This window comes from Lissotriton vulgaris, chromosome 4_1, assembly GCF_964263255.1.
Source record: "Lissotriton vulgaris chromosome 4_1, aLisVul1.2, whole genome shotgun sequence".
Taxonomy (NCBI): Eukaryota; Metazoa; Chordata; class Amphibia; order Caudata; family Salamandridae; genus Lissotriton; species Lissotriton vulgaris.
The window spans coordinates 312839972-312864434 of NC_141691.1; the positions used below are offsets into that span (position 1 = coordinate 312839972).

General features: G+C 41.3%; 1 protein-coding gene across 3 annotated transcripts in view; it reads right to left on the reverse strand.

Annotated features, from left to right (window-relative positions):
- MCF2 (MCF.2 cell line derived transforming sequence) overlaps window positions 1–24463 on the reverse strand; it is an 870271-nt gene that overhangs the window by 190860 nt on the left and 654948 nt on the right. For all 3 annotated transcript variants that reach the window (XM_086918640.1, XM_086918639.1, XM_086918641.1), the window contains 2 exons: window positions 11189–11277; window positions 4905–4971 (listed from right to left, as the gene is read on the reverse strand). In XM_086918640.1, coding sequence (XP_086774766.1) covers window positions 4905–4971; window positions 11189–11277 — 156 coding nt within the window. The remainder of the gene's footprint in view (window positions 1–4904; window positions 4972–11188; window positions 11278–24463) is intronic.

Sequence of the window (24463 nt, forward strand, 5' to 3'; positions counted from 1 at the left end):
TCAGACACTCTGTTCATCACCACCCCCTTTTCTAAATCGTTTTTGGCCACTATAGATGTGGCAGGGTATACTCAGACAAGAGTCCCTTTCTCACTGCTCCATCAGGATTCAAGCAAGCCGGGCCGAAGAAGGCTGAAATGCCAGAAACCGGTCCCCGGTAGCTTGTCTCCTTTCTGGTGAAGAATTGGCTTGGTAGTTTAGTCTGCCCTGTTCCCATGATGCACTGGGCCAGGGACAGACTGATTTGCATATAGCCAGGTTCTGAGCTGGGATGGGGCAGTGAGATAAATAACGGTGATGGATCAAGCCCTGATCTTTTGACTGGGTAAGAGTGGTCTGTTTAACTCAGACACTCTGTTCATCACCACCCCCTTTTCTAAACCAGTTCAGACATGGTCATATGCAAATCAGTGACTGTGACTCATGGGAACAGTCCAGCCCGAACTGCCAAGCCATGTTTTCCCTGGACCGGAAACAAGTATCTTGGGACCGGTTTCGGATTCATAATCTTCATCAGCCAGGCTATCTTGAATCCAGTGGCTAAGTGAGCAAGGGACTCACGTCTAAGCATACCCTGCCAACTTAGGGCGAACAAAGCGATACAAAAGGGGATGATATATAGGCTATCTAGAATCCAGTGGCCAAGTGAGCAAGGGACTCACGTCTGAGCATACCCTGCCAACATAGCGCGAACATAGCGATACAAAAGGGGATGATGGAAAATCAAGACAGTCAAGCACTGCAACAAACCCTGACAGGTCATCCCTTGCCACACTCAATTGACAAACGCAATGCCATTAACCTCTCATTGAACAAAAAATACAGATAAATTGATAGCACATCAACAATACAAACCCTGTTTTTCTTTTACACCCACCCCTTCTCATAGCAGCCCACAGATCTTTTAAATCCCTATCTCTAGCAGACCTTGCTGATGAACTCAACTCCCTCAAAGTCACCTCCTATGAAATGTTGCCTTACCCTCATTCTTTATTACAGTTATCTACGGAGAATCTCTCTCACCCCCACTCACCACTGTAAATGCCATTCTCATTCACAGCATATTTCCAGATGTTCTCAAGGCAGACCAGATCCTCCCACTCCTGATAACCTCATCAGTTCCCTAACCACTATCAGCATGATATTTGAAATAGCAGTCTAGACTCAACTCCAAGATCACATTAATGTCAACCATCTCCTGCACGACTATCAATCTGGCTTCAGTTCACACCGCAGTATGGACCCAGCTACGTTATAAATCATAGGAACTCTCCTAACCACAAATAAAAATAACACCCTCTCGACCACAAATAAAGCTAAACCCCTGCCTCCTGGTATTGTTGGACTTCTCACCCCCCTCAACATCGTTGACCATCCCACCCACACTCTGAAATCTGAAATGGGATTCACTTGCAATGTCCTTCACTGATTCTCCCCTTACTTTTCCATTCAGCTGACAACAGTCCATTAAAATTATGCTCTTCAGGACCCAGAAGATCCCCATCAACTGTGGAGTCCCATTAGTTTTGATGCTGTCCCCTGTCATCTTCAACACTTATATGGAGCTCTCTGGGGCTCTACCCACAGACAGCAACATAAAAATTAACTAATATGCCAAAGATAAACAGCTCTTTAAGAAAGTCTTCTCCACTACAGATACTCTACCACTCAAGCACTGCCCTGTGCCTCCTTCAGACGTTGATGTCAATCGTCTATATGAAGCTCAACCCCTTCAAGACTGAAGTCCTACCATTTTCCAAAATAAACAAGCAATAACTAGATTGAATCTGGTTGCGTGACAAGGACCAGGACTGACTTGAACCTCAACTGTTAACCAATGCCAAGTGACTTGGATTCACCCTGGACACAAACCTCATCCTCAAGGAACACACTGCCAAGGAAAGCAACACAGCCTAGTACCTGCTCTCTACTGAAGAATTTGAAACCCTTCCTCAAAGAAAGCAACTTCTGCAACCTGCTGTTCAAGCTCTCATACTCTAACATTTGGATGGTAACAAAACTCTACTCCGCTTGGTAGTTTGGTTTGCCCTGTTCCCATCATGCACTGGGACAGGAACAGACTAATTTGCATATAGCCAGGTTCTGAGCTGGGATGGTGCAGTGAGCTAAAAAACGGTGTTGGATCTAGCCCTGATCTCTTGACTGGGTGAGAGTATTCTGCTTAATTCAGAAACTCTGTCCATCACCACCCCTTGTTGTTAAATATTTTGTCCACCCTAAGCGTGGAAGGGTATACTCAGACATGAGTCCCTTGCTCACTGCACCATCAGGATTCAAGCAAGCTGGGCCAACGACGGCTGAAATGCCAGAAACCGGTCCCCGGAAGCTTGTCTCCTTTCCGGTGAAGAATTGGCTTGGTAGTTTGGTCTGCCCTGTTCCCATGATGCACTGGGCCAGGGACAGACTAATTTGCATATAGCCAGGTTGGGATGGTGCAGTGAGCTAAATAACGGTGATGGATCAAGCCCTGATCTTTGGACTGGGTAAGAGTGGTCTGCTCAATTCAGACACCCTGTTCATCACCACCCCCTTTTCTGAATCGTTTTTGGCCACTATAGGTGTGGCAGGGTATACTCAGACATGTGTCCCTTGCTCACTGCACCATCACGATTCAAGCAAGCCGGGCCGACGACGGCTGAAATGCCAGAAACCGGTTCCCGGAAGCTTGTCTCCTTTCCGGTCAAGAATTGGCTTGGTAGCTTGGTCTGCCGTGTTCCCATGATGCACTGGGCCAGGGACAGACTAATTTGCATATAGCCAGGTTCTGAGCTGGGATGGTGCAGTGAGCTAAATAACGGTGATGGATCAAGCCCTGATCTTTGGACTGGGTAAGAGTGGTCTGCTCAATTCAGACACTCTGTTCATCACCACCCCCTTTTCTGAATTGTTATTCCCCTTGGCCCTGCCCCCAAGACCCCGGGACACAAAATAAAATGTTAATAAACCACAGCTCATCATAGTTTCATTTTTATTTTTCACTTCTGGATGAGGGGGGCGATGCTCCTTCGCCATAGCGGAGGAGCTGCTGCTGCTTATCTTACTACCTCCGGTGACATTCAGCGCACTTACAGCCACAATACCATTCAACTGGAGGCTAAGAGGTGGGGGGGGAATAGGTCTTCTCCTCACACCTCCAGTATCTTTGTCTCACCTTTGCAGGGTTTTTTCATCCCTGCCCCTGTCCCCGTTTTCCTTTCATCTTCTTTCTTCTGTTTTGGCCCCATACGTGAGCACCAGATCTCACTATCTGCCACCAGCAGCACAAATAAAGTCCTGACTGAAGGTATTTTGCCTGGTGATCCTGACCTTACAAGTGGCCTGAATAAATAATATTTCTTATTACACATACTACTCTTCAGAATCCCATTAAAATCATTCCAAAACACCAGTAGCTGGCGGCAAATATCTTGCCTGATTCTTTCTCTTGCTCCCACAAAATCAGCTCTTAAAAGTTATTATTGAATATAATCAAACCCATTTCCTAAGTGTAAACTGGTTCTCCTAACTATTAATTCTAAGCCTAGGTAAGATCTGTTTGGAAAAAGAAAAAAGTTGTGTAATGTTTGTTGGCAAAAAGGCGAAATTGGGATAATTGAAAGCTCTCCATGCCACTGGAGTCAAGCTATCCTGGCTGATGAGGGCTGAAAGCCCGAAACTGGTCCTAGGATGCTTGTTTCCAGTCCAGGGAGGACCTGGCCTGGCAGTTCGGGCTGGACTGTTCCCATTGGGCGCAGGGTCAGATTTGCATATGGCTGGGTCCAAACTGAAAGGCATGGTGAGCAAAAAAACGATGGATTTAAGCCCAGATCTCTGTACTGAGGTGAATGTATGACATTGTTCTACATTCTGTTCATCAATTGTTTTTGCATTTATAAGTAAAAGCATGGCAGTGACTGGTTACGCAAGTCTGGGCAGACTGTCCTTGGCATCAATATAATCTTCGGTAATGTCAGAAAGCCACTCAGTTGTTGGGATCTGGTTTAAGCATAAGTAAATTCAAAGCAAGCAACTGGAGACAAAATACATTTTTGGTGGCCACACTTTTCAGGCTCACAGAAAATAGTTAATTTTCAGTAATTAAATGTATGTTGATTCTCCACCCCACACTGGTTTGAGATTAGGTAGACCCACCATGCACCTTTACTTAGAGCCTCAGGCAGGGTACATAGGCAGTGGCTAAAATAGGAGTAAATACATTTTTCAACTAGCTTTATACTACTGATAATTAGCATTTGAGCTATTGCATCCTGTGGTTGAGGTCTCCCTCTTAAAATTACTTTTTTTAGCAAAATGCTAATTGAAGCCCTAAAACTTACCACTAGCCAGGTGCCAATGATAAATGTTCCAGTGAGCTTTATGGAGCAGTTGACTTTACATGAGGGCCTCAATGTAATAGATTGGAATGAGTCATTGCACTTACAGTAAGGGGAAAGTGGTCCAGAATTGTAAACGTCCTTTAATAAGATTATTTTATCTATTCTATTAACATTATTTCACCGATTTGACAAAGAATGACAGGTGCATGCAGTTCAGCTTAGCTTCATGCTGAAAATAAGTTTGGCACAATATGCATTTTGAGCCCAATGGCTCCATTGATTGCGGCAGACATAAGCCTGATAATCACAGCAAAGCACACACTTTCCCTACATCAGCTTGCAACTGCCAGGAAGAGTGTACAGCATACATCCCCATTAAACTTAATTTTTCAAAAAGAAATTTAACACAGTTCAAAAAAGGGTTGCACAAAAGCTAGGAGGATTTTAAAGAGAGACCAATGATAAAAGATAAAAAAAGGCCAGAAAAACCATGCCAACCAGCAGAGAAGCGCAGAAAATAAGGAAGAGCTAGCAGCAGCGAGCCACAAGGTATCTGAAGAAACTCACCATCAAAACAGTGAACAGTTCCTCTACATATACACGCTCAGTTTCTATAAGCTCATGTATGACATGACTAAAATAAAAAACAAAAGAGTACATATAAAATGTAATATTTGCTCATGTTGAGTAGTACTGCAACCAGATACCTGCACCACATCCGGAACAAATTAAATAATTGTAGACACATCAACACAACTTTCATTACAATTATGCATGGTAATCTAATGAATTATCCCACATAATATTGCCACAATCTGTTTGACAGAGGAAGTTCTACCATTTACAAATATTTACATCACACAAGCTTACCCCTGCTATATTCTAATTTAAGTTTAGAATGAATCTTTGAAGCAACTGGTTTCCCAATCTACCACTTTAGTAGTCTCCTAATTTAGCAATAAGCTGAAAAAGTACAATTTAACAAAAAAATATACTTTCTCTGTAAGCGGAGACACTGTTTACTTGTGTTGATCTTCGAGTAGCATGTCTGTTGACACAGCTGCCCCAAGTACTCTTTTCTCTAAGGTATCATCAAATGTTGTTGTTACTCTAGATTTACACCATATTAGCTATGTTCATTGTTGAACACAAATAACTTCATGCTTAATAATCGGGAAAAACTTTCTGCACAACTTAGTTTTCAAATACGTAATTCAATCCTAATCTTAGGGATAATTATTATTTCCCATTTTATCTTCTATGCACTGTACAGCGACACCTCTGACCATCAGACATTCGGCTATGGGCGTGTTATGCCATCTCCATGACTCTTAGTAGTCTACATTCTTCATTGTTTCTTCTTCATACTTTATTGTGGCACCTCTGCCCAATCAATGAAAACTGTAATGAATGGCGTGCCTAAATGGACACACGCATGGCCGTTCCATGAGGAGACGGACTACATTATCATATATTAGATACATGCCTGTAGTCACCTCTGGTGTCTCCTTTTAGGTCTAAAGTCTCCTCTTCTGGTAGATCAATGTCGGATCCTGCATAGATATTTTTCTTAGACTAAACAACTGAGATGGCAAGTCTGGCCTGTGAGGTATCTCTTTCTACCTCAGGAGGTAGTGTATGAAAAATAGACTGCAAATGTTATCAAAAACAAAGACTCATAAAAGTGACTACCAAAATCTTAAACTCTGAAAAATATCTCCCTACACACATTTCAACTTGCATCTAAAGCACTTTCCACCAAATACCGCAAGACTCAAGATAAAGTACTAACTTATAGAAGTCCCAAAGTATTTGGAAAGTGAGTTGCTCTGAATTTAGGAATTAGATGCCATAACAGTCAAGTCTTACCTTGGTGATCGAGGATGATAAAACAACTCTACACCTGTGATGTGAGTAAATGCCCTATGCAACCTTTTTATGCTGCAGTGCCTGATGTGAGGAACTGAGGTTACTAACTGGTTAAAAAGGGATCTTGATGAGCCATGGGTAGTGCAGAGGCAAGATGGTACTTCTGTCCTGTGAGCCATTGCCAAGCATCTGGAAATGTGTGCTCCTTTAGATTGTCTTGATGTTTTTTGTCAACTGAGACACAAGAGAGACTGACAGGAGAAGCGGAGATGCATCCGCCATCTTGCATCCTCTAGTCATCTAGTAAGATGAGAGCAATGCTGTGCTGGTGTTGGGCTCAAGTTGTGCAGTACAAAGACAACGCTAGTCTGGACTGATACTAGGGAGGCATGGAAGCAAGGTAGGTAGTGCTGAAGCCACTTCAAATAAAGAAAGAAGGGGGCTCTGCTCTGATTAGCCCTGTTGGGTATGTGAGATAAAAAAGGAAAATAAAAGTGCCTGTATCAGTCAGATGCCCCTTGAGACACGCAATGATGTACCCTGTATTTCTTTGATGTCCCACTGAGATGAAACAGAATTTTACACATCAACTAGCACAACAAGAGATTCAATATCATCAAATGCATGAGCAGTAGGGCAGAATTCCAAGCGAAGCTGTATGGTCACATAGTGGAAGTCTAGCACACCCTAACCAATGAACGAGCCTAAAGCAAAATCAACGGCATCACAAAAAGACCCGAGAGAGTGCTTGGAATGTGAAGGTGAATGGAATAGTGTCCAACCAAGGCCCAAGCCGAAAGTTGCTGAAGCTCCAACCAAAATGGCGGCCAAAGAGACCGATAATACCAGCCTTCTCACTAAGGAAGCCAAAAAGCATGTGAAGGATTCTTGGGGTAGTCTCCAATTGGCAGAGTTAGCAAAAAGGAAAATCTTTAGGCAATACTGCAAATATCTGTACCCCAAGGACCTTGAAAAATGATCAAATCAGGAAGCCTTAATGGGGATCATGTACTCTCATTATCCCCTGGTATACTGGAAGCTATAGAGTCCCAAATACCAGAAGATGAAGTATCAGTTGTAATTAAACACCTGGACCCCAATAAAACTCCAGGTCCAAATTGGTCAGTGAATCTGTTTTACACGCAATTGTGTCAGAGATAATGTCAAAGCTAGTATAAATGCACTTAACTAATTTCTTCAATGTATATCAGTCACCCCCAGAATGATGGATGATTCACAACCTGGCCGCCCATAGACTCTTGCACTTAATATAGATCTACAGCACTGTTAAATTTAGACAGCAAGATTTTCACCAAAATCGCAGCAAATAGGCTGGTACCCTAACATGCCTTCTTTGATCCATCCAGATCAATCATGTTTCCTCCTAGGGAGACAAACGTTTAATGTCAGATGTGAGCCATCTAATCAATCAGTTGAGATAAAGAAAGAGTCTGATGGCTATTATCACCATGTATGCCAAATGCTTGAGATTAGGGCCAAATATGAGAACCTTTACAGATTAATTGCAAATCCCAGTCTGTAGAATTATAGTTAATTGTTCAAAGTCTGATGTTTTCTACCTAACCAAGGGAACAAGTCAGAGCTGCCCTCTCTTCCAGCTTTATTACTCCCTGGTGGAGAAACCTGTGGCAGCCAAAATTAAAGAATGTGAGAAAATTAAGGGCATGCCCTTTGGAGGAGAGCAACATAAAATCAACCTGTTTGCAGAGGACATCTTACTAATGATGATAGACCCTCACTCATCTATCAAAGCCACATTGGACATTATTCAAAGTTACATCATTTTTTCCCATTCAAAGTGAACTTGGACAAATCAGTTATTAAGTGTGGGAATGAAACAATGATTGGCCAGAAATTCCCATTTTCAATGGGCAACAGGGGATATTAAATACCTGGGAATTTACATTACTAAAACTATGTGAAAATTCTATGCTGCCACTCTAGACTTACATCTGCCATCAAAATTGACGTGCACCTTTGGTGGCCTTTGTTTATTTGCTGATTGGGTAGGAACACAACAATTCAAATGAATTTCTTACACAAGGTATTGTGACTGTTCCAGGTTCTCCCAGTAATGATACCCAAGAAGGACATGGCTGACCTTCAACCAGTAATTGACTCCTTTATATGGGCAGGTAGGAGGGAAAACGTTTTAAAGTTTTCTCTTTTCAATGGCAGGAGGTTTGGGAGATGGCCCTCCCCAACCTCACCCAATATCGTCAGGCTAACCATCTTTATATTATTTTTTAATTATCTCTTTATGAAACAGAGAACACTGGATAAGTATAGAAGCAGTCCACATGGGCTGCACCCCATGGGATATGGCGTGGCTATCTAAGAGACTTGGACCTAACTCTTGCTACCTCTTCGACATCCTTTACCCAACAGTAGAGATCTGGCATAAAGTAACCAGGGTCTGGGATCTTACATCCTTCCCATTCCTGTTCATGCAACTCTTCCTCAATTCCGATTTTTCACCAGAGGATAACAACTGGGTCAAATTTAGTAAGTGGCATGTGGTGCAGAACGGTTAGGTGCGAGCAAGAACGCATGCATGTTTTCAAACCCGCTAATTGGCTTTATCCCCTAAGAGCAAATTTGCAGGAACTAGAATACTTTGAAAATCTCTTTACTAAGTACACCTCCATGAAGGGACTACTTTCCAACATAACTAGGATATGAGGCAGATGCAAAGATTGAATGGTTATAGTTGGAGAAATGGAGTAAGATTTTGGGAAGCAATGTCTCCACACATAGCTGGGATCAACTCTGGAAGGGTATCTGAAAATGGTGTCATAGTTTGCAAAACATAGATGCACTGTACAAACAAAACAATATTGAACTTAACTCCAATAAAAGTAAAAGCTAGTTTCAAAAAAGTGGATGGGGTGTGCTGGTGTGTTTGTGGGAAAGAGGGTGGTGAATTGCATACTTGGTGGTCCTGCCCTGTACTGTAATCATTCTAGAAAGAGATTCTCAGCCAAATAAAAGGCATCTTGCTGTATCCATTTGAGCCGGAACCAGCTGTGTTAATGTTAGACTTGAGACCCCCAGCTCTAAAAGAGTTATCTAGATATGATTGGAGACTGGTTATGAATAGGTCACTGCTTGCAGAGCAACTGATAGCTCTAAAGTGGAAAACAAAAGCATTGAGTGGGTATCCAAGTTATGGCTGCTGACACACTGGCAAGATTGACATGGAACTTGCACAATTAGGAGGGAAATTTGAGAATTTATGGAGATCATTGCTGCATTATCTGATTGAGGGTTCACCAACGTATGCTTGCCCTATATACCTCCGCTGCTTGAGAAGTTTGAACGACTGGTTGATTTAAAATAAGAGGGGGAAGGCAGTGTCAAGGATAGAACATTGTATGATATCATGGCACTGCGTCAATCCTACCTGTAAGGTCAATTGTTTTGGTCTTCCTGTTTACTATATCTTTTTGTGAATTCTGTGAATCACAAGATCCGGTGAGCTATCATCTGATTTATTTGTTCCCAGTTACAAATTCGAACCTTTGTTGGGACAAAGAGAAAGTTAATATGAATGTTCAGTGAGATTACTGATATGTAGTGTAGGACACTATTTTCTGTCACTGGCTGCTTTAAAATTGGATACAGCACATGCAGACTAAAAGCCGGATTTATATTTTGGTGGACAGGTTACTCCTTCACAACTGTGACGTATATCCCGTCTGTTGATATATAAATGCCATAGAATATAATGGAATTTTAAATTCTGTGGATGGGATATCTGACACTCTTGAGACGGAGTAACCAGTCTTCCAAAATATAAATCGGGCCCTAAATGTTTAAAATACATTGTCATGGAATGCTATTTTTGGGAGACTTGACTAAGTAAGTAGTTTGAGAAAAATGTTGTATATTTATTTGTAACTTTTTAGGTCTCTACTGCGACAGTGCATGCACTCTCGTTTGTGAGAGATATTGTATACAAGAAGGGCACTGCCCATTGCTTCACATTTGTTGGTTTCATTGTCACTCTTATTGACTGCCTTCTAATAGGCCAGTCCATGCTAACTTCACTTCCTATTCTTTTGGCTGGAGCATGGACTAAGTACTAATTGCTTCAGCTTGATTACTTTCCTTCTGCTAATTGTGCTGGGGTTGACCCACTACTTTTATTTTTTCTTCTTTCCTGTCTGCTTTGTTGAACCTCTGCCATTTGTAGCTAAATTTTACTATGCCACATGCACTTCAAAGAAACCTATTTCTTCTGTGAAATGGATGTTTATTGTGACAACAGATGTTATCTGTGTTTATTGTGACAATAGATGTTATCTTCTTCCAAAAGTATTTTCACTAAGACATGGACATGGGCACAATTTCTTTCTGTATGTGATAGGATGTTTTGCCAAATGTCATATTGTTTTTCTTTTGCACGCCTTTGAGACTATTTACTCTGCCAATGACTTTTGCCATTGCTGTACAAAATAGGCCTTGCCGACTGATGCATCCAGAGCTAATGAACATTAAAAAGAAAAGTGCTCTATCCCTCAATGCATCATACCTCTCTCTTTCAATTAGTTTTAGCCTGACTACAAAGCATCTACATTGCTGTAGAGTGTGGCTCCAAAACATTGCCAAAGCCAATAGCTCTCATAGGCTAGACCTTTTTGTTTTGGCAAAACCTTGTTTCAATATTTCCATACAGACATAATCATTGTAAGCAGGCTATGCTGCTTCTTGAAATTGGCAGCCCAGCTGTAAACCTGCTAAAATGACCCCCGGAATAAATCACCTGCAACAGTAAGCAGAACACATATTTGAATAATAAGGAAGCATGCTTAATTCTGGGATATAAATAATGCAATTTCACAGAAAAATAGAAACCATTTTTACAGGATACAATGCAAACTACAAACTTACTTTAGTAAAGTAATTTGTCTGATTAGAAAGACAAAGTGTTACTTGACAATAATAATACCCTTTAATACCTTTTTAATGTATCCAAGGTGTCTTCATGTTCAGAAATGGAAAATTGCAAGGAGTTGCGCTTTTCTTGATAATCGTGCATTACTTCAATCTAAAAAACACAAGTGACACGATTTATTTGCTTGTGTCTCATTAATGAGAATTGTTCATCAACCGGGATATCATAAAATACTTTGAAGTGACTTACTATGTTGTACTACCGGCTTACTTCTCTATTTCAGGAGTTACCAGGATTAAATGTTGCTCCAGGAGGTGTGATGTACTCCTCCAGTAGTTCTGGAGTAAGCCAGGAGCACTACAAGAGTAAGTCACTCCTGCTCATAGGAAACTGGACCCAATGTTGTTACGAATAAAGGGATGCCAGTCATGCTAATTTAACTATATTAAAGGACCACACAAGTGTGAAAATAATGGGTTAGAAAAGGGCAAGCATATTAAACCCAATTTACAAACATTTTAGAACGCCTGTGTGGTACTTAGATACTGCAATAGCAGGTTTCAATTATGATTCACCAAATCAAACATGTGAGATTTAATTATCTAAAAATGCACATATCATGGTGGAAATTCTGAATCTTTGCATATAAGCAAACCTCGCCTATTTAATGTGGGCTTAGGGAAGTGGGCTCATACACAGGAAAACATTTGTCCTGTATATGCTCCATGTGGAGAAAAACTGTAAAGGTGTCTATTTTCATTTGTGCATGACTTGGACGTGGGTTTCCCACCTATAAGAAAATCAACCCGAACAGATTTGGAGAGCTGGAGTGCTCCTGGGACTGTGTAACTCTGATAACAGCCAGCTATCTACTTCAAGTTTAGGAACAAACCAATGGGAGCAGAGCTTTGTGAATCTGGACCACTGTATTGGTTTCATGCAACAGCAAACAAATAATTCTGAGATAACAAAAACTACATCAATTCGGCCAACAAATACATTCACATGAAAGTAGATCTTTGGCAGGTTTTCAGTGTATCGCTGTTATGTTACATCATAAAGCGATGAAAGCAAATTCTTGATAACTAGACAGTAGACTGATGTAAACCTTAGGCTAGAGTTATAGGGAGTGAACAGTATATATAATAGAAACACACGAGGACACGTGTGGGACAACTTCCCTCTCGTGTATCTCCATTTTCTTTTGTGTTCATTTTGAAATAGCAAAGTTGCTTATTCCCTTGAAATTGAAGCTCAGTTTCAGATTCAAATCCTGTTTGGAGTATCTGCGCTCCAACCTGCGTGTAAGAAAATCATGGTGAAGTGGAAATGTGACATGGACAACACAGACCCGGGTTTCAGCATTTTCCATTTTCAAAATGTGTATTGATTAAGTGTGGATTAAACAAATGATACAAAGACATTTATGATAACCTAGAAATAATAATACAAATGGTTAGCAAATCGGTGTATTTTTCATCTTTAAGCATATCCGAAAATAAAGAAACACTTCCACCGATGATCCTCATATTCACAAGTGACTTTAGCCAGTTGTGGATATGCATACGTAAATCTCCTAATGTCTTTCTGGAGTTTGCATCATGCTTAGCAGGATAGTGCATCAGCTTCAAACAAGGGTGATACTTAAGTGCAAAAGTGGGAAACCCAACCAGCTGAAGCTACCATATGTAATATTCCAAGTGGGATCTCCCCACCACCCATGATGAACCAGTCATTGTTATGAGATCTCAAACAGTTAAGAAATATCACACTAGGGAGGTGGCCAAGCCAGGTTGTTTATATTTGGTGGTAACCACAAAACTGAAATGGACCCGCTTACTTAGCAAAGTGGAGGAATGAATGATAACGCTTCAGTGGTCATTCACTTAAAAAAAATGTTTGTGGATCTTGCTTGCATAATTACTTCAACTAAGTGTGATAACGTTATAACAAAGATGCTATTGATGAAGAAATATACACAAAACGGAGATTGTTACAGTGTTCATGTAGACACTGATGCCCTGCATTTTTGAAGGTAGCACCTTTATTAGTAATAAAGTACAGATAATAAATGCCTGCCTAGATGCCGCACCAGGAGCTGGGAGCCTCCTGCCCAGCCTCCTCCTCCAACTGATCTTTACTTTGACATACACACAGGATAACACTGCCAACATTCCATAAAGAGCTAACATTCCCTGCTAGTCAGCAGCATGACATAAAAGGCATAGAAAAAACAGATTGCAAACTATCTCCTTCCCTTACAGTGAATGCGTAAACTGAGAAATAAGGAAGCACAGCCACACATCTCTCTCACCTTCAGCATGACACAAAATCTGAGACTTTTCTCAGACTTTAGTAAGAGGAGTACAGAATACAACCCAAAATCAAATAACCTTCCTTAAAACAAAAACAACACACTAAGAACAGAATTAGCCTTGATCAATGTGCAATGAAACTTAATGCTAGTTCATCTTAGGACATGCCATGCAACATACATTGCTGCACTCAAACCTGTAATGGGGCATTCCATGCAACTTACCAGTACACTTACCTTGTCAAAGTGCACCTTGTGCATTCAGTAGCTTTGCGTTCACCCCTTTTATGAGGCATTCTGTGCATTAACTACTACCACTCTCCTCTATGTCATAGGACATTCCAGACATTTAAACTCTCAAACCACTAGTGGGGTCATTCAATGCACCTAGCCCTGCCACAGGGCAATCTGTGAAATTCAGTTCCCACCCAACTAGCAGGATCATACGCTGCTCTCATCTCTTTTGTGAGAAATTGGATTGTTGGTTGGGGTAGGAAACCCTGCTTAAGCAACAGCCACAACCCATGACAGGGGAAACCACAAATAGTCACTCAATTAACCTGTGCATAACCCTCTGGAAGCTTGGCAGAAAAGCAGTTTGGCTTAACTTATAAGTAATGTGTAAAGTATTTATGCAGCACTTAAACAGTAATAAAGTGAAAACACAAGTCAAAAGAAAACTACCACACACATCAATTTAGAAATGTAGAGTAAATTATAATACATTATTTGCCATCAAAACACCAAAACTCCTATCAGTAGAACTGGAGTTATGAATTCGTAAAGTTTAATGTGAAAAATCGTGCTGCAAAGAGCCAACCCCAGACATCTAGTTGCATGAGACCGAGGCAAAGTCAAAAGTTGTGGCAGACCACGATGAGTGCAGTTCGGATACACAACATGTACTGGGCTCGGTCTCCGCTTACTTTGAAAAAAGTTTTAGGAAAAATGTCCGAGAAGTGCAGGCATGGCAGACGGGGATGTCAGAGGAGGAAGTCTCGTCATCAGGAAGCCACTGGACAAAGTTGTGGTGAAGATGTGTTTTGACTTGGGCTCCTTTATGGAAGTCGAAAACCTCCAGCACGACGAAGCTGCAAGATGTAAGCCAAAGAGGGCTCCAGTTCTCTGAGTGAGGAACCGCTGAACAGGATTTTCAACTGCGGAGAAGAACGTAGAGGGAGTTTCCGGGCCAACCGTCAATGCAACTACGACCTATTGGTGATCAGGTTGGTCGTGGTCTCCCATCGGTTCTCACAGAATTTTTTTTAAGTCCCATGTTTTGGATTTAGGCTCCATGGGAACCTTTAGCACCGAGGGTTGGGACTTATTCAGACTGGTTTCAAGTGCGGGTTCATGATGGATGGAGCACTCTCTGTCCCTAACGGTATGATAGGGAAACCAGCCAACAAGCCTTTAGAGTCACTCAGGAAGTCTTAGGTTCAAGCAAGACAGCATGCTTCAGGAAGCAGGGCAGTCCTCTTATTGCAGCAGTGCAGTCCTCTGAAGTACAAAGCAGGCCACTGGCAGCAGGGCAGTGCTCTGAGCATCCTCCATAGGTCTAGAAGTGAATTGAATAGTGGGTCTGAGGGTCCTAATTTTGTCCCTGGTACCAGCTTTGAAACGGAAGAAACATCTGGAGTTTTCCCCCCCACAGAAGTGTCTGGAATTTCCTGCATTCCTGCCCAGGTCACCGTCTGTCTGAAGTCCCTACGCAAGTGTGAAGTTCTTTGTGTGTGAGCTGAGGCAGGGTCTTTGAATTACAAGTGGGGCTGTACACAGCTCTGCCCCCTCATTCTACTTGAATGACCCATCCTGACAACACCCTGTCCCTTTATAATGTGGCTGTCTGGGAGTAATATAAAAAGGCCAACTACACTTAGTCATGTGACCCAGGAAACAGACTGCAAGCACAAAATGGTTAGGACAAGAAAATGCAGACATTCTAAAAATTGTATTTTCCGAATTGTGACTTAAATTAAAATCTGACTTTACCATGAAAGATTACATTTCCTTAGAAATACAAGCATGCCGTTTCTACCTGCTGCCAAACAAAAGTTATCACTAATTAAATTTAATAAAGTAACCCGGTGTTATCCGGGGGGAGAGCCAACCCTCACAGTAGTGAAAATAGAATTTGAGATTTTTTCACTATCCAGACATGCGAAATTTTAAAGTATATGTCCAGCTTTTAAAAAACAATGCACCCTACCTTATGGGTGGTTTAGAGCCTATCTTAGGGGTGACATATATCAGAAAAAGGGAATTTAGGCCTAGCAAGAGGTTTATTTGCCAAGTCAAATTGGCAGTTTAACACACTATGCAGGCTTCAATAGCCGTTCTTAAATGGTTGGCTCAATAAATGTTGCACCCCGATAGCAGCATTTAATTTACCAGCCCTGGGTATTTGGTATACCACTTTACAAGGGACTTATAAATACATTAAATATACCAATTAGGTGTGAGACAATTTTATCATGTTTTATGGAATGAGAACTGGCACTTTAGCACTGGTTAGCAGAGGTACAGTGCACAGAGTCCTAAGGCCAGCAAAATCAAATTCAGTAAAACAGGAGGGGTAAAGGCAAATGTTTGGGGGAAGATCACCCTAAGGCTGACACGTCTAACACCTGGAATAGGGAATTAAGTGAATTAAATATCATTCCACTCAATGCTGTTATAGGACGTTCTGTGCTTTCCAACTCTTACATCACTAGCCTGGCCATATAATAAACACATTCCTGAGATAGGTATTATAATAGTAAGCTCATATACCTTTGCTTTCACACTGTGCATTATATTATTCTGCTCTCATTCTGTCATAGCAGACTAAACATAAAATATAGAAATGCATTGACCCCATCTTAGAGCATAACAGTATTCATCCTGTCATAGGATGCCCCAGGTATTCTACACTTACCCTTTCTTAGGGAACTCTGTGCTTACACTCCTGCTGTCATCCCTGTATAGGGCAATGTGTGCACTTCTAAATCTCACACACCTTGCAGGGCCATATATATGGTATTCTTCCCTATCTTGAGGTATTCCATGCACGTTACACAGGGCCCCCTCACCATGGACCATTTTATGAACACCACACTGTTGTGTGCACTCATCTCTGTCCTAGGACATTCAATGAAAGCAAAAACTTAAATTAAACAATAACTCCAATATCCATTCTGAAACCAGTCCTTCGACAGGAAATCTGCCTGATACGTAATAAATGCCGTTTACATTATGCAGACCCAAGTGACTTACTTTGTACTGCTTTGGTTCCTTCTACAGGTCATTACATGAAGCCACAGCTGCATACACCTATCCCTTTCTAAGGGCATTCTGTGCATACAATCACTTCAAAAAGACAAACATATTTCCAGTGTCCACTCGATACTCAACCTTTGACAGGCATTCTGACTGATGCCCAAGAACTACTGCAGTAGGTATTATGAAGTCTCACAAATGATATGACGGTCCTAATAAAACTGTCTTTTAAGAAAACAATGACTCCATAAAATTGCATGTTGCAACTGCTCAAGGACAAGGAGGATGATTTCTTTAAGCAAATACGAGAAGTTCATTACGGCAACAACCCTGAGGCACCTTGAGGCAAGGCACCACAGCTTCAACTGGCGAGGTCAATTTCAAGGTAAACAAAAATGCAATTCCATGACACACAGTTCTCCTGCTTGTAAATATAACAGCAATGTTGCTCTGTATATTTTCAAGAGTTCATTTGGATAGCTAGTTGCTCTACAATACACATTTGTTTCTATTTTACCGTTTTCTGACTGATTGTCTGCCCATGAACAACATACCTGTGTTCCTTAGTCACTGAATAATTGCTGGGATATTCCAAGAAACACCAGCATAGACATTTGAAGAGAGTGCAGATGATCAAATTAGTATTTCTGCATGGTAAACAGACATAATATCGAATCCAAAATATTGTTTGGACAAAATATCGAGTAAAAAATATAGACTAGCCAAAATATCGACCAGACATAATATAGACTACAAAAATATTGAGTAATATCGATATTAATAGCCAAAATATCGAATCAAAAATATAGACTAGACATAATATCGACTAGATAGAATATAGACAAAAAAATTATCGAAAATAAGGTAGTTTTAAATATTTTGTAATAATTGTGTAATATAAATCTGTAGCGGGTTGTGGGTTTATAGGGGAATAGGGTGGGAAGTAATTTAATTATATTTAATTATGTAAATTAATAATAATTGTTAATTAATTATTAATTGGTAAATAATTAAAATATAATTGGTAAAAAATAATAATTGATTAATAATTAATTTTTAGTAAATTAATTTCTGTAGCGGGTTGTGGGTTTATAGGGGAATAGGGTGGGAAGTAATTTTATTATAATTAATTAATTATGTAAATTAATAATTGTTAATTATTAAATGGTAATTAATTAAAATATAATTGCTAATTAATTATAAATATTTAATTGATAAATAATTAATACTTAGTAAATTATTTTCTGTAGCGGGTTGTGGGTTTATAGGGGGATAGGGTGGGAAGTAATTTAATAATAATTAATTAAGTAAATTAATAATAATTGTTAATTAATTATTAATTGGTAATTAATTAAAATATATTTGGTAATTAATTATACATATTTAATTGATAAATAATGTTTAGTAAATTATTTTCTGTAGTGGGTTGTGAGTTTATAGGGGGATAGGGTGGGAAGTATTTTAATAATAATTACTTAATTATGTAAATTAATTAAAATTGTTAATTGTTAATTAATTAATAGTCATTTTAACCACTACGCTATCCAGCGCTTTCACTACTGTTGCACCCACTGGAGTGGAAATAGTAATTTTAACCCCTACGCTATCCAACGCTTTCCCTACTGTTGCACCCACTGGAGAGGGAATAGTAATTTTTACCCCTACGCTATCCAACGCTTTCCCTACTGTTGCACCCACTGGAGTGGAAATAGTAATTTTAACCCTTACGCTATCCAATGTTTTCCCTACTGTTGCACTCTTTGGAGTGGGAATAGTAATTTTTCCCCCTTTGCTATCCAGAGCTTTCCCTACTGTTACACTCTTTGGAGTGGGAATAGTAATTTTTACCTCTACGCTATACAGCGCTTTCCCTACTGTTGCACCCACTGGAGTGGGAATAGTAATTTTTATCCCTACGCTATCCAACGCTTTCCCTACTGTTGCACCCACTGGAGTGGGAATAGTAATTTTTACCCCTACGCTATCCAACGCTTTCCCTACTGTTGCACCCACTGGAGTGGGAATAGCAATTTTTACCCCTACGCTATCCAAAGCTTTCCCTACTCTTGCACCCACTGGAGTGGGAATAGTAATTTTTACCCCTACGCTATCCAACGCTTTCCCTACTGTTGCACCCACTGGAGTGGGAATAGTAATTTTAACCCCTACGCTATCCATTGTTTCCCTACTGTTGCACCCACAGGAGTGGGAATAGTAATTTTTACCTTTACGCTATCCAGCGCTTTCCCTACTGTTGCACCCACTGGAGTGGAAATAGTAATTTTAACCCTTACGCTATCCAATGTTTTCCCTACTGTTGCACTCTTTGGAGTGGGAATAGTAATTTTTCCCCCTTTGCTATCCAGAGCTTTCCCTACTGTTACACTCTTTGGAGTGGGAATAGTAATTTTTACCTCTACGCTATCCAGAGCTTTCCCTACTGTTGCACCCACTGGAGTGGGAATAGTAATTTTTATCCCTACGCTATCCAACGCTTTCCCTACAGTTGCACCCACTGGAGTGGGAATAGTAATTTTTACCCCTACGCTATCCAACGCTTTCCCTACTGTTGCACCCACTGGAGTGGGAATAGCAATTTTTACCCCTACGCTATCCAAAGCTTTCCCTACTCTTGCACCCACTGGAGTGGGAATAGTAATTTTTACCCCTACGCTATCCAACGCTTTCCCTACTGTTGCACCCACTGGAGTGGGAATAGTAATTTTAACCCCTACGCTATCCATTGTTTCCCTACTGTTGCACCCACAGGAGTGGGAATAGTAATTTTTACCTTTACGCTATCCAGCGCTTTCCCTACTGTTGCACCCACTGGAGTGGGAATAGTAATTTTTACCCCTACGCTATCCAACGATTTCCCTACTGTTGCACCCACTGGAGTGGTAATAGTATTTTTTACCCCTACGCTATCCAGCGTTTTTCTACTGTTGAATTCACTATAGTTGTTACAATAAATTTTAACCATTTTGCTATGCTACGGTAAAAATATTATATATGTTTAGTTACTAATATGTATTTATATATATATATATATATTTATTATTTTTGTTATATATTTTTGTAATTTACATTAATTATTTATTAATATTACATGTATTTAATCATTTTAACTAAGTTTATATTAAATATATTTATTATTATATTAGTTTTAACTTAATTTAAAGACATATTAAAAAAACGATATTTTGACAGTCTATATTATTTACAGTCGATATTTTAGAGTCGATATTTTTGTACTTACCTGTATGAAGATAGAAACTCGATATTTTGTCCCTCGATATTTTGTCATCGATATTTTTGTAACTCGATATTAATGGGCTCGATATTATTTCAGTGATCCTTTCTGCATACAGAATGAATCCTTTCATTCTTCTAAAACCCATGGCTCGGGGCGTCGCCAACATGGCGACCAGGTGGTAGCACTTTCTGTGAGCTCCGCCGTCCACTACTTCCCCAGCCGTATCGGGGGTGATCCTCAAGCCTTTTCACCTGCAAATGAGATGCCTGAGCCTATGGGGCTAACTTGTGCAGATGACGCTGTTGGTGGTTCGCAGTGACTGGTTGCTGAAGTGAAAGAGACAACATCGGGGTTTCGAGTCGGAAGAGATGCAAAATGGTGCCGAAGCGGCCCGGGGGTCCCGAACGGATAGTAGGCGCAAGTGTGAACCGAAGCTAGCTAAGGTAGAAAGAGGGCGGTAACAGCAGCCAATGCCGAGGTAAGGTGTGGTGCCCTGATCACCCTTGGTTGTTAGATGCCCAGCCAGAGCGCCTTTGTTTGAGAAGCAGCCGGCGGAATGTCTAGCTTGCAGCTTAGGAGGAGGCCTAGCGTGAGCATGAGAGGGGACCGGCCTCCCCTGTGATAACTGTGTAAGGAGTAACTGAAGAAGTGCAGGTCCTTTTCGGGGGTGGGACTCGAGGGCCATTGAGGGGGGCATATGATGGACTGATTACTGCTGGCGGCAGCGACTGGGGAAAGACCCAGAGCACCAGTGCATTGATCGCCCTCTATGGGCCGCACTGGACATCCCGTGGTGTCCAGCAGGGGAGATCCACCACAGCGGAACCCAACCTGGTAAGAGAGCCCGACTGGGACAAGGTGCTGGAATTCGGAAAAGGCAGCGGGTGCCGAGGGGTGCGTGGTGCCATTGAGTCCCCCCCCCCAAAGCTGTCCAATACCCAACAGACACATACCTGCGTAGGTTTGGGGCCCGGACTGTGACCTGGCGGGAGCCCCGGCTTGACTAAGGAGCAGGGATGGACGCTCACTTCCCGGGTGCAACAATGATACAGGCAACGATTTGGGCCACACTGGATCACCTGGGGGTGGGGGGCGAAGACACAATAGCATCTGAGTGCGATATGGAGCAGAGGTAGTGATACATTGGGGAATGGAAACACGACGACCACTGGTGACTGGAGCTTGAGCGGTGCTCTCCAGTGGACTGAGACGCCAGATACGGGTCCCCCAGTGACGACTGCTCCCTGGCTGCCTTATGCTGTTCAGACCCCATACTAGTGGACACAGTAGATGATCTAAGCGCCAACAATGGCTTCCCTTCGGTCCTGTACAAAGAAGGACGGCACAATTAAAGAAATGCTCACTAAAATCCTGCATAAGAAATTGCTGGCTGGAGATTCCTCACTCTGCCGTAACTGCACCAGTGGCCAGGGATGGGGGGGAGGGCCCCAGTCACCAGAGAGATCCTGGGGACCCTCTTTGACACCCTGAGGTCAGACTTTGTGACCCTTAAGCAGGAAATCGCTACAGAAGTCAGGGACCTCAAAAGTGACTTTGGCAAGGTGGAGCACAGAGTTGACATATTGGAGTGCACTGGTGATTCTAAGGTTGTAGAGCTGGATGCACACCGACAAGAACTCCTAGACCGCCAAGACAAATATGCAGACCTGCGATATCAGGTGGAAGAGACCTTGAAAATAGGTCAAGTAGGGCGAACATCCACATTAAGGGGATTACATTGCAGACAGCCACGAACGATCTGGAGGGATATATCCGTAGGCTTTTGCACTGTGTTGCTCCAACACTGGCACTACAGGACATAATTATGGATTGCACACATAGAGCTGGTCACCTGGCAAGTTCCCCGGGGATGCCTCAAGTCAATGCCTAAATGAGCTTGAATCTGAAAAATAACATTTAGAAAAGAACCTATGCAATACATTGAACCCTACTACTTACATCAATTAAAATTATTGCAATATGAATAAAGCAAAATCATTAATACTCTTACCGATACCTTGCCCAACGCAACAAAGAGATGACATTTAAAGAATCCAAAAAAGCAGGCAGAATGCTAGTAACTTATCTTAAACACAAATCGTATAATTCCTATACTTCTGATATCGAAAACAAATCAGGTGATACAGTCTTAGACCCTCTTGAAATAAATATAATACAAGATTATTATTCTGAGAAACATTCCCCAACCAGAATAAATGTTTAAACAACCTAGCTAAAATACAGTTACCAATACTCAGTGTCCAGATGAACGCCTCTCTCAACCAAAGAATCCCTGCTCTAGAGATCCAGGCTGCAATCAACTCACTACAATCCTGAAAACATCCAGGTTTTTCTGAAAATCCACGGTTTTCTAGAAAGCTTATATAAAAAAATCCAAGATGCCCTAATACCATACATGGGAGCACTATACAAACAATTTGTAACAACCGGAGAAATCTTAGGCTCAGCCTCTGAAACAACAATCTCAGTCATACACAAAGAAGGGAAAAACTTGCAGACCTATTTCCTTTCTAAATGTACACTGTAAACTCTATGTGAACATTTTAGCATTGAGACTGGGGAAGTTTCTTCCACGGCTAATCCACTGTTCCCAAATTGGCTACGATAAAGGCAGACATGCATCCGATATTATTAGGCTTTTTTGTCACGTAATTGAGAAAGCCAAAACACTTTCCGCCCATGATGGTCATGGCTTTGGACGCAGAAAAGGCATTCAATAAGGATTCCTCGTCCTTCTTGTGCTCAGTCATGCACAAGCTGAACCTGGGCAATAACTTTGTATTCATGTTCTCTGCCCTATATACCAGGCCTTCAGCTTGCATACGAGTTAATGGACACCTCTCCCATAAAAAAACTATTATCTTAAGGAACTAGACAGGGTTGTCCTTTATTCCCACTACTATTCCTCTTAGCAATTGAACCACTACTGGCTGCAATAAGGGTGAACACATCCACCCAGGACATCCCCTTTAAAAACGATGCATATAAAGCTGCAGCATAGCAGGCGATATCCTAATCTCCTTATAAAATGCAGAGCTGGTTTTCCACCTGTTCTTGAACATCTTCATCAAGAAATGATTATTATAAAGCTAAAAAACAAACAATGTCATTGTATTCATTAAATGTATATGTTCCACTTTTTCCACTAAGATAAAATCTTTTGAACAGAAAACATTTAATACCAATAAAAGAGAGCAAAGTCCCAAATCACAATAAAAAATAATAATAACTATCAGCACAAAATACGTAACTGATTTTAACTCCTTCGGTGCTCATGATGGCTCCCGGACATCATGAGTCACAGTAGACATGTGCTCATTATGGCCGGAAGCCGTCAGAACGTTGCCGCTCCGCCCACGCGCGGTTAATTCCTAGCCTGTGCGGGAGAATTACTCAGTGGACGGAGTTCTGACGGCTCCCGGCCTTCATGAGCACACACCCACAGTGATTTATGACGGCCAGGAGCAGTCATAAGTACCGGAGACCCCCTCGCACCGCGGGGAAATTCACACCGTGGCGAAGGGGTTAACATTAAGTGTATAAATGCTGAATTCACATAAGCGACTCACATAAAACATTCTCTTGCCTGGCTTTATTCTCTTTGGCCTATAGACCACATGGGCTTTCAGACTCTGCCCTACCAATTTTGTGAAAGCCCACTAGTGTTCATACAATCACATTGGGAGTCATAGAAGTCAAGCCACCTGTAGGCATATGCTAATGTTTGAATGTCTGAATAAATGAGAGTAAGCATATGTTACTGTACATGAATATGTGTCATTGTCTACGAGTGGGTGACTGAGAAAGTGTGATAGTGTGCATGTGTGACAGTGTGTGTGTGTGTGTGCACGCACATGTGTGTGTGTACATTTCTGCACATATGTGTTTGTGTTGCTCTGGGCAGAATGGCACTAAAACACCTAATGTGACCAAATGTTGGTATTACCGGGGACGTGCTGTTTATGACTGACTTTATGGTTTATCCATGAAATATATGGGGCATACTTGGAAAAATGTTGGTTAACATTGACATAGCCAATTATCCATGACAGATTGTGTACATTCCTAGTGACATTCTAGTTAAAACTAATAAGAAAAGTCATGATCTACTGTACTGAATAATCTGACATGATGGACCATCATTGAAATATTGAAGACACACTTGGGGATATATTAGCTAACCTTGCCATTGTGATCCATCACTGACATATTTCTGGGCAATCTCATGGGCTTTCTGGCTATTACTGATCAATGATGGCCCATCAGTAACATATTGCTTAATTTGAGGCGGTGGTTGAAGGTGGGGCCCACTGGCACACATTTTACGGGGACGGGTCCTTAATTTTAATTATCGAACTTTGACACAGAACTAGGGAGAGAAAAGGTTGAAAAAGGTGGACAAGAATGATGAAAAGACAGTGACAGAGAGAGAAAAAAGTGATGAAAAATTACCTGCGAGAGTGAAAAAAGAGACTGGACATGCCGGATGG